At 46.8% G+C, this 11,221-nt stretch overlaps 2 protein-coding genes across 2 annotated transcripts; one reads left to right on the top strand and one right to left on the bottom strand.

Annotated features, from left to right (window-relative positions):
• Positions 1–91: 91 nt before the first annotated feature.
• On the bottom strand, positions 92–637 carry LOC131213933 (MICOS complex subunit Mic10-like). Its single transcript, XM_058208166.1, has 2 exons — positions 446–637; positions 92–316 (listed from the first exon to the last, which is right to left on the bottom strand). Exons 1-2 carry the CDS (start codon positions 519–521, stop codon positions 180–182), a joined length of 213 nt encoding a protein of 70 aa, XP_058064149.1. The 5' UTR covers positions 522–637; the 3' UTR covers positions 92–179.
• A 2,488-nt stretch (positions 638–3,125) lies between these two features.
• On the top strand, positions 3,126–10,342 carry LOC131213307 (adenylate cyclase type 9). Its single transcript, XM_058207322.1, has 7 exons — positions 3,126–3,134; positions 4,031–4,311; positions 4,437–5,660; positions 5,802–5,902; positions 6,227–6,577; positions 6,644–7,835; positions 7,950–10,342. The coding sequence occupies exons 1-7, from the start codon at positions 3,126–3,128 to the stop codon at positions 9,733–9,735; spliced, it is 4,944 nt and encodes a 1,647-aa protein (XP_058063305.1). The 3' UTR covers positions 9,736–10,342.
• The last annotated feature ends 879 nt before the right edge of the window (positions 10,343–11,221 follow it).

Below are 11,221 nucleotides of genomic sequence, written 5' to 3'. Positions count from 1 at the left end.
TTCCTACAGTGGCAGTGCTATGACAAAAACCGTAGCTGCACTATGTGATCATCTTTTTTAAAAAAAGGGACTAGATCACACACCCAGTGTATACGGTAGAGAACTCTTCCAATTTATTGCACTCTAGTACATCTCGTTTGTATTTAAATTAAACAATAAGCACACCAGTCAGAGCTTTTCTATTTGGACGCGTTTAGAGAACGTTCGCAGCTATCGTAGGCCATTCCTATGCCGAACGCGGAACCACTAATGATAGGCCAAGAACGACGCTTGAAGAACAACAGTGACAAAACACCACCAATTGCGAATCCACCACCTGCAAAAGATGGACATATTAATAATTACAAAATTCGAAGCGAAAACTGGAGAAGAAATTACATAAGTTGCTGAGCATTTCGTGCTCATCGTCCAGATAACTTTCAACGAAAGAAGAAGTTATGCTTACCGAATTTCAGCAAGGTGTCAGTGAGACATCGGTCGATCTTTTTGCCGTACTGATCCTCAGCAAAGGTTTGGGCCATTTTAAAACAGTGACTAAGTAATTAGTTTGCGGACAAAGGCGCACAATCTAGAGCGGCGGAAGAGGAGTTTTTAACAGAAGAGGCTTGTGTGGTCGTTTTTGTGCGGGATAAGCAAGTATTGGGTATAGCCGTCATATGGTATTGCAATAATAAGGTTCTCTACCGTTTATGAGAGCGGGTTGAAACTTAATCCGTAGTTGGTTGCCACAAACTCAAGGGCTGCAAAGTTTCGATTAGCCACTTAAGACAGAGTCCAGAGTGGCTGACAGTTTGTAGAGTATCTCACAGATGCCGATAAGGGGAAGCTTTCCACTTGTGCTAGTGTTGTGTATCGCACTGCTCACCATTTAGCGTATGTTCCACGGTCGGGCAGCGTAGTATATGCAAATGTGGACGTGCGAGCGTAGCGAAACAAGTTTCTATCCGTGTGTGCTCGGCCATGCTCGCCTTGAAGCACCGACATTTTGGTCACAGTCATAGTCTAGTGGAGTTTGTACTTGGGGTTTTCTGCTTCGCGTACCATCGCAAACGAGAGTTTAATTGATGATTGAAAATGTGCACAGTGTGCGGTGCTGTGCGCTGATCACCCAGTATCAGCAGAAGGCAGAAAAGATGTAAGTAAATGCAATAAATACCAACAATCAATAGCTCCTAGCGGGAGCGTGGACGAGCCAAAAGGTAATACATTTTGTTGTTCCTCGAAGGTGCGCTCAGCATCGCACTTAGTTACAACCGTGCCTTCTCGCAAGAATCAGTCTCGGCCTTGACGGTAGAAGCTAGTATAATGTGCTACAATAAAGAAAATTGTAAAAGACGTACTAGTCAACGCTCGGGTGTTTGCCGCCTTGAACCGTATGCCATCAAACGCATCGGAGGTGACCGTATCGGACGCTCGGACTGTAGCTTGTACTGCTGGTCGGGATCCCTGTGGGTGGATCCTTCTAGCACACTCCGTGGCTGGGCTCTATGGCAGGTTTCCACAGTGCCCGACCGATCGTCAGTACACCGCTAATCAGCGCATACCCGTCACCGAACGTTCCTTCCTTTCTTTGGCCCCGTCTGTATGGGTGTCATGCGCGGTTGTCGCCGCACTGATCTGTCGTCGCCATTGCCTTTTCTAGCAATCTACCCGTTTACGAACAACCCCGCGATCACTGGTCGAAATGAACGAACTTACGAACGACGAAACGAAGCTACAGGTGTTGTTGTTGCCTGGTGCCTGTTGCCTGCCATACTTACGCATACGTCCTGTCCATAACCGTGCATAATGACCGGTCGCAGCCGCAAGCATCCCATGTCGCTGAGAGTTTACATCTTGTCATGTGTTTGATTACGATAACAAATCGCATCACGCATTATGAATGCAGGACTCTCCGTGATACTGTTCTGCAATGTAATAATGAACAACAACTGAAACCAATTCAGATGCAGGATGAAATCGGATGAAGAGATTGATGCTGATTCGGATGAAACCAAATTTGAAGGCTTTGAACCCCCACCCTGGCAGACAGCACGTTAAGCACCACGAGTTTGAGAATGGATGATGTCTTCTAGATCACCTAACACCACAGATAAAGAGTTGCCTATGCCGAACAAACCGACGGGCACCAGACGTAAGGCATAACGAGAACGACAAACAACTCGCAATGCTATGAAAATAATAGTGGCGAAAAGTGCTATTATCCATTGTTACCACGCGACATGCTAATTTTAATTCGATATATAGTAAAACGGGTTTTTATGCTATTACTTCGATGACTGCTTTAACAAGATAATTCATTGAATAACATCACCTCGAATCCAAAGGGGGGACCCGGAAGCGGAAGCAACAATTAAACACATGCCTAATGCGCACCTGCTCCGATTTATGACACATTCATACATCCTACGATATAGTCACTTATCTTCGCACACAGCGCCAACAATTCGGGGTAGACAGGAGAAAGGGAGATTGTCACCTTCGCTACAGCTTGCAACGGGTGTTTGTGCGTCTTTATCTGATTTTCAACGATGTTGGCATTCTAAACCAGCAAAACAAACACACAGCATGGTGCTAGGTGCAAGGCTTCCACTGATCGCAGGACGATGCCAACGGTCGCGAAGCATGTGACCATCAAATTACTTTGACAGTCGTTGCGGTTGTTTTTCGTTCAGTTGTTCAGATGAGCCCGTAATTTAATATTCCTACCTAAGAAACGTGCACTGGTTACGCACACATACACGAGTGTAATTTCCAATGCCTTTTGGTTTTCTCTTATGTGTAAGGTTTCTTTTAAAAATATCCCAAATTAATACTTTTTTCAAATGGTATGTGTTTTTAGGTTCACCGATAATGGGATCTTAACAGCCGCAAATACAGATCGCAACGCATCGAAGAGCCAGCCAGCGGTTGCTATCTTATTAGCAATAGAACAGTGAAAGTGATAAAGGATGAAAGAAGCTTCAAGCTCAAAATCTTTTAAATCATAATGACAACAGCAGTGAAAGTTATACCGGATTTCAGCTAAAATACTTCATAGCTATAGTGCAACAGAACCAGAAAGGCTTCCGATATTTTACATTACAATTAGCAGAAGGCAGGTAGGATTTTGCCTTTCCACCAGAATGTCGGAGGTAAGTAGAGATCATAACGATGCAAGGGATATTTCGTTACTTCAAGTTTGTACTTACATAAGTCAACACGAAATAATATCTAGAAATGTTTTTCTACGTTTCAACCTCAATGTAGATTAAATCGTTTTGTGTACACTAATGCCCACCAAGCGCGTACTGGCGGTTTAATCATGTGTTTGCAATGATACTTGTGAACTTGTCGATTTGACAAATGCTGCTTGTTATGCTCTACCAACAGACTGGTTTAAATTAAATTATGCTGGCCTCGGCTCGGGTGTCTCACGTAAAAACGTTTCGCTGTGGCTGTATTGTTTACTGTTTTTTTATAATAAAGGTATTTTTTCAAAGCATTCCCTTCCCTCTCAAAAATATCGTGCATGATAGGGATTCTTGTTTGATACTAAGCCACCAGACATACTACATAACTAACAAAAGTAAGTTCTTATCTCGGCCTATGATTGACTTGTGTTGTTCCTGATTGCTTCAGCGATATGCAAGCTGTAGCATCTTAAATTGATTACCGTCGCGCAATGCTATGACTAAAGATTGGTAGTGCAGGGAATGAAAATGATTGCAGATAACATTACCTGTAAACAAATGTTAAACAGCAAACGAAAAAAAGACGTTTCACCTAAACTTCGTGTGGATGGTTTGGTACCATCTGCTTCTATCTATGCCTTGAGCTAATTAATTGTGCAGCGAACGGGGTTTCCGCTGGTTTTATGCCTTCGACCGCGTGAAGTGAACGTGACTTATATTTGGTTGGAGACTGTGATTGTCGTCTGACCCACTTTGGACACGTACTGGTTGTAATAAGGAACACAATTTTGTTTTATCTTTGTTCCTCCCACTTCCTAATCCGGTCTCGAACACGTTATCCTTCTGTTTTCCTTTAGACTGCATCTAACTACCGCACATCGATGTCGTTCACGACGATGCCGCCTGTGTTGACCGAAAGCCAGAAAGGTTCGGTCGAGGACATTCAAATCTCACTTGCCCCCTACATTCAATCCTACCTGAGCCAAACCGGCAGGCGGCACTCGTGTTGTAGTGTGATGCTACCGGTGGCATTCGAGCGAGCGGCTCCCCGCTCCTGGTTCAACCCGCGGTTTGATTCGCCCGTCCTGGAGGGCCAGTACCAAGCAAGCGTGTTTCCTCAGCTTCGACTCAAGTTTCGGTAAGTAATTTCTGGCAAGGTATATCATACTGACCACCAAAATGGCCACCTCTTGTATCCTGTACTGTCCATGCACACCACGCGGCATTGAATAGAGTGAGTTCCTATTTCCGTAATGCTTTCAGCTTCGCGCTCTTCTACATCCTGCTCTGCTCGCTCGTCTGGCTGCTGTACTTCCTCCTCGACGCTGGCCCTACCACCTACACGCCGCTTACAGTCGCCATTGGTCTGATATTCGTGTTTACGCTCCTCGGCCTGTGGGTGAGCGGGACGGACACCTTCCGGGCGTACACGAACCTGTTGTCCAGCGCCTGTGCCATCTTGCTGTGCATGTTCTCGCTCTCGCTACTACTGCTGACTCGCGAAGCGCTAAGCCCGCTTGGCCACTTCTCAATTTGCATCGAGATCGTGCTCCTCGTATACACAATTATCCCACTGCCGCTGTGGCTGTGCTGTACCATTACCATACTATACTCGCTCTGCTTCGAGGTACTCTCGTTTCTCCAGCAGACCCATTTCGATTACAACTCTCGTCCGAATGGCGCAACGATTCACAGCGAACCGGGCAAAAATGTTAACTCCGCAAGCAACGAAGCTGACGACAACACGTTTCTGTGCAAAATTATTATGATTCGGGTGCTGATACAGTTATGTGTGCACCTGATCGGCGTGCAGATCCTGGTGATGACGGTGGTGCGGATGCGGGGAACGTTTATGAAGGTCGGCCAGAACTTATTGGTGCGACGTCAGCTCGAAATGGAGAAACAGTTAAAGGAAAAGATGATCCACTCGATGATGCCCCCGAAGGTGGCCGATCTATTGCTGAAGGAGAGTAGCGGCTGCGCATCGAAGGCTGGGGCTGTGGCCGGCGGGGGCACTAGCTTTGATCAGTATCCAGCGCCACGCCGAGCTACACCCTCTGATCTGAAGTCACTGTTTCGGCCGTTCCACATGAACCGAATGGAAAATGTAAGCATCCTTTTTGCCGATATCGTCGGGTTTACCCGTATGTCCGCTACGAAAACCGCCGAGCAGCTGGTCGAGATACTTAACGATCTGTTCGAGCGTTTCGACGATCTATGCTTGGTAAATGGATGTGAGAAAATTTCGACCCTGGGCGACTGCTATTACTGTGTGTCTGGATGCCCGGAACCTCGGCCCGATCATGCTATTTGTTGCGTCGAGATGGGATTGGGAATGATTGAATCGATACGTGTTTTCGATGCGCAACGTAACGAGGGAATCAAAATGCGCGTCGGTGTGCACACCGGCACGGTGCTCTGCGGTATCGTTGGCACCAAGCGCGTTAAGTTCGACGTCTGGAGCAACGACGTGACATTGGCAAATCGGTAAGTAAGAGTGTATTGGATAGATTGTGAATGCAATCAAAAATTGTCAATACAAATCAATACAATCAATAACGAACTAAGTTGTTTCTGGAAGTTGTGTTAAAATTGAATTTATTATATTTTAAACTTTTCTTCCTGCAGCATGGAATCTAGTGGAAAGCCGGATCAAGTGCATGTGTCGGGGGAAACCTGCGGTTATTTGGGCGATTCGTACATCATCGAAGAAGGCGAAGAAGTTGACAGTAAGTATTATGTTGTGAAACCTTACCGATCTATGTGCTTCAGGATTTTGGAAATAACAATTATACTGACGGTGGTGCTGTGCCAAAATCAAAAAGGATAGTCGCAATAACTAAACTTTGTAATGGCAGATGAAACTGTTTGTTAACGGCAGATTGTGTCAATGGTCAACGCTAATACAACGTGAACTTTCGGCAGCTTCCACTGCTTAATTAACCGTTTCTGCGAGGCACTTTTCTATTAATATCTAATATTTATCATTCTGTTCCTAGTAATCCCAATTTAATTGTTTCACTTTTGTCATCTATTTTTTGTTTTTTCCCCAGAACATCGTACCTACTTTGTGGTTGGGAAAAAGATCGATCTGGTCGGTTCTGTTACCGAGGGCTTATCAAGCATTGGCTTACCCACGGATATGCATTTGCTCACTTCGTCGCCGCTAGACGAAGCGATGACAAGTTACAGCGGGGAGGACCAGGCGGGAAGTTCTTGTTTATCGCGAAGCCCTACCAACCTTTCCACGATTCAGCCAGTCGTGCCACCCGCATCACCAGCTGGTCCCGTGTTTTTCTCCTCACTGCACGCCTCACTTGTTGCCACCCCAGCGCGGCATCGTATAACTTCACTCACGAAAATGACTAAGTTTTTCAAATCGGCTGTCAAAGGAGACGGTACACGTCTGCTGAATACGCAACGGGCAACGGGTACTGCAACCGAATCGCCCGGCGTGCGCGGCGATGAAGAAGAGCTGGAGAAACCACGAATAATAATTAGCACGAAATCGATCTCAGAAGGATCTGATTCTGAAGAGGAGGGTGGGTTTATGATGATGAAATACAAGAGTGCTCCTCGGCTTCCTTCGTCAGCGGCAGTGTCACATGAACGATCAATCGAAGAGGCAATCGATGATCATCCCCTCGCACAGCAAGCGCCAACGGTGACAGTGTACAACGAAGAACCGAAAAGGCAACCCCGTCGCAGCAAAGAAAACAGCGTGCACGGGAAAATAGTTCGGCCCAATGTTGTACCCAATACATTTCGCGGGTGCTGGAATGTTGGCAAACTGCTGAAACGTCATGAACCGTCGGCGTACTCTCCCAGGGACGTCGGTAGTGCCCTAAACTGTGATAGTGCGGCGAATCGATGTGAGGAGGGAGTGCCATGCATTGAACGGGATGGTTTACTGCGTGAGGCAGCCAGTGTGAGCACCGAAAACCGAACCGCCGCCGGTAGCGATGCCAGCTGCTCAAACTGTTATCAGAACGTACCGATCGTTATTGTCACACCGCGTCCAAGCAGCCAAACGTTGGATGTTGTGAATAGTGCAAATGATACTACTGGCGTCGCGTGCTGTTCCTCGAGCGGCACCGCTACGTCTGGAGGTGCGGGAGCCGGTCGTGACTGCTTCCGTATGGCAAACAACGCACATGAAAGCGAAAACTCCATGTTTGACGAGATCATCGACGTTCGCTCGTACATTTCCCAGTCGCGCAGCGACATTTCTCCATTCGGTCGCACGGGAAGCTATCGATCGCAGACAACAGATCGGACATCTATCATACACGATCTCGCCCTAGTTGCCAGAGGAAGTTCCAGTGGCGGCAGTGGAAGCTTCAGTCGACCACGGAGCTCCACCATAACCACTACATCACAGTGCGGTGCCGATAGAGCAGGCGAACAACAGCACATGCGCCACGCATCTGTCGCAGTCTGTCCTAGTTCTCGCCTGCTCGGACCAGATGGGGCCAGCCTTTCACCGTCCGCTACCTCCCGCAAGGATTCCGGCATTCGGTCCAACAGTCGACGTTCCAGTATTCAGCATCAAATCATGCTAATGAGCCAAAGCGTGGCGCTCTCTACGCACCGCGTTTCAGGCTATTTCACAAGCTCTCAATCCAGCTTGTCAGGAGCAATAGTTACCAGCACAAACGACCCAGGATCACACTCATCTGCAGCACATCACCACATCATGAAACCGAACGGCGGTTTGCGGGGCACGACAACTATCAGCAATTGTGGCGATGGTGGTGGTGGTAGTGGTGTTGGTGGTGTTGGCAGTGTTAGTAGTGGTGGTGACGGCCACTGCATCGTGGTGGGGTCAAAGGAACCACATCCCGATCCGCTAGCCGCCTGTCTTCAGCAACTGCGCAAGCAGTCCGATCTGCAGCTGATCCGGTGTGTGCGAGACAATGCCCGTTCGCAGCGCAGCTACCTGGTGAAGCCGCCTCTACTACCCGTGTCATTGTGCTTCAAGTCGCGTCTCATGGAGCGAGAGTTTCGTTCAAAGGCACATCGCTTCGGCAGCGAGGGAGGTGGGCCAGGCGAGCTCGAAAGCGGTGGTCCGCCGACGTTGGCTACCCCGAAGTACAACACCTACATTGATCTGCTTGTCTCGTTCGCCATCTATCTTGCCACTTCAACATCACTCTTTCTCCTATCACCCTCGGTTTATCTGGAGTCCTACAAAGTGTGGGTGTGTATCTTCGTTCTATTCAGTACAGCGCAGCTGTTCGTGCTGTTCATCTGCACCAAGCAGGTTTGTTCGCGGGCACGCAAAACGCCCATGCGCCGCTCGCGACCAATTGTTAGCTACAGCTGTTACGACAGCCTGCTGCAGCTCGCTTCCCATTGGTATCCGTGGCACTTTTGCGGAGGCATCCTGATGTCGCTGCCCGTCGTATCCATTCTCTCAAACTTTGCCATGATGGACGTAACGAAGTTCCGTGTGTTCGAGTTTCACTACGGGTTTCTTATGTACATCTGCATCGTGCACTTCTGCAACTTTACCCAGCTCAACTGGCGCATGCGCAACTGCATGGCCCTCTTGACTGCTATTGCGTTCATTGGCATCGCGATCGGTCATATGATGCAGCTGTTGGCTTTGGACAAGCTCGGCACTCCGGTATCATTGAACAGGACGAGCACATTGGACCCCGAAGCAGTACCGCAGAGCGCCAAAATTCTGCACCAGGCACAGTTCGAATGGTTTAACAACTATCGAGTCGAAATTTACGTCGATTTGTTTCTGCTGCTCGTGCTGGTGTGGTTTCTGAATCGCGAGTTCGAAATCGGTTATCGGCTAAGCTTCCACGGCAGCGCCGTTGCCAGCCAGGACAAGGTCCGTGTGCAAAACATGAAAAATCAGGCCGATATGTTGCTGCACAACATCATACCGAAGCACGTAGCAGAGCAATTGAAAAATACCGCCAAATACTCAGAGAATCATCACAACATCGGTATCATTTTCGCGAGCATCGTCAACTTCAACGAAATGTACGATGAGTCGTACCTCGGTGGCAAGGAGTATTTGCGTGTGCTGAACGAACTGATCGCTGACTTTGACGAGCTACTCGCGAGAACCGAATTCCGCTGCGTGGAGAAGATCAAAACTATCGGCAGTACGTTCATGGCGGCCTCCGGTCTCGACCCGGGCTGCCGCGGAGCAAACTATGAGCATCTCTACGAGCTGGTTGATTTTGCACTAGCGATGCAACAAGTGGTAGAGTCATTCAATCGTGATTTACTGGAATTTAACCTCATCATGCGCGTAGGCTACAATTATGGCGATGTGACAGCCGGAGTGATCGGCACGAGCAAGCTGTACTACGACATCTGGGGCGATGCGGTCAACGTGGCCAGCCGGATGGATTCGACGGGCGTTGCAGGCAGGATACAGGTTGGTAGCGAGTGTGTACCAGTGCTGAGTGAACGGTACGACTTTGAACCACGTGGCAAGGTGTATGTCAAGGGAAAGGATCACATGGAAGTGTACCTGTTGATCAGAAAGAAACCGGACTTACTGGGACCACCGGAGCTAGACATAGATCCTCTTTGAATCTTAAACCACTAGTCACTTTGTTCCAGAGGAGAACAAATTGTAGGTGGATGGCAGAATGTTGATGTGGATTGGGAGAAATAGCACATAATGGCAATCGGTTTCGGTTGTTTTATGAAGCCACTTAAATGCAACAAGGAGAAGAACGGAATGTTTTTCTTGGAATGTCAGCTCGTTTATAACCACGCATGGGTTATGTACGGATGCGTTAGCTCGTCTAAGGTGTTGTTTTCGCCGTTTTGCTCGTTTTCAATATTTGATTTCATTTTTTCACAAATAGTTCCTCAGTTGAATTTATCTTGCCACCGTTGATCCAATCGCTTTACACACCGGTTATCATCACATCATCAACTCAAGTAACATTGATGATACAGTTCACTGGACTGGACTTAGTAGGGGTCCTCATTATTTTTTTAATTTTGGGTCTCATCGCATTGTCGTTTATGCCAGCATAGCTTGTAGCGGATATGTAGAGAATGTAGATAAAATAACGTGAGAGTTGCCAGACCACCAACAGCAAGCACAGTGCTGGACAAAACATTTGCAACTGATGTGAATTTTTCAGTAAACTTGAATAAAAATTGATTGAATTACTTTGGGCTGAACTATGAGCTGAAGTAGGAAAAGAAAATTTTCGTAGATTACAATAGCTGAATGTTCCAAAAAGGGATATGTGATAAATATGGTGCTATGTAATCGACCATTTTACGATTATGGATGGTCATGAAGTTGTAAGTTCACTGGCCGCTAGTTAGAAAGTGGACTCTATGATCGCCAGTGATCCTTCTGTATACTTTGAACAATCCTTCAAAGTCGTCCTTTTACGATCTGTGTGAACTAAAGCTATCTGCCTCCGTTCACACAATCATAGAAGATGTAGCAGTAAATCCGAATTGTTCTTCCGCAGGGAAAAAATATCGGACAATCTGTTTAATGACGAATCAAAGTTCAATGGGATCAATTGTGATGGAATTTGTACATTGACCAATTGGAAAACGCTTACAGCCATAGCATTTTCAGAAGGCAGTGAAATTTATGATATGGTGTCGTTTTTGTTTTATACGTACATACATCAGACCCGTTCGTGGAATCGTTAGAAATATGGACCGTTTGAAGCATAATAACTTGCGGGATGTTATGTTGCCTTACGTTGTATGAAATACGCCAATTAGATGTATTTTCTAACAAAATAACGACACTATGCACACCGATACAAATTTTAATACAGCATGTCCGTAAAGAAAACCACCAACACAAGGCATGACTGCAAAACAATGGTTTGAAGATAATCAAATCTTGGCAAACAAACGAACGCCATTTCAATCATCGGGTCTCAATCGTGAAAACCGTGAAGGAGATCGTGAAACGCGAATTGATATCTTTAAGGTCTCGCAATAAGATTAAATGAGTATGTTACATATGGAAGGAGGGCTCGAAATAAGGAAATTGTTTTAACAATGGAGGAGACTTGGCATCGTTACTCAAA

Source organism: Anopheles bellator, chromosome X (assembly GCF_943735745.2).
Source record: "Anopheles bellator chromosome X, idAnoBellAS_SP24_06.2, whole genome shotgun sequence".
Classification (NCBI taxonomy): domain Eukaryota; kingdom Metazoa; phylum Arthropoda; class Insecta; order Diptera; family Culicidae; genus Anopheles; species Anopheles bellator.
This window is presented reverse-complemented; position numbering and strand designations above follow the sequence as displayed.

Coding starts and splice junctions, on each gene's coding strand:
- LOC131213933 (XM_058208166.1), bottom strand. CDS start 521: ATGGCCCAAACCTTTGCTGAGGATCAGTACGGCAAAAAGATCGACCGA. Junction 317..445: donor TGACACCTTGCTGAAATTCG/GTAAGCATAACT, acceptor CATCTTTTGCAG/GTGGTGGATTCGCAATTGGT.
- LOC131213307 (XM_058207322.1), top strand. Junction 5,903..6,226: donor AGAAGGCGAAGAAGTTGACA/GTAAGTATTATG, acceptor TTTTTTCCCCAG/AACATCGTACCTACTTTGTG. Junction 7,836..7,949: donor GTTACCAGCACAAACGACCC/AGGATCACACTC, acceptor TGGTGTTGGTGG/TGTTGGCAGTGTTAGTAGTG.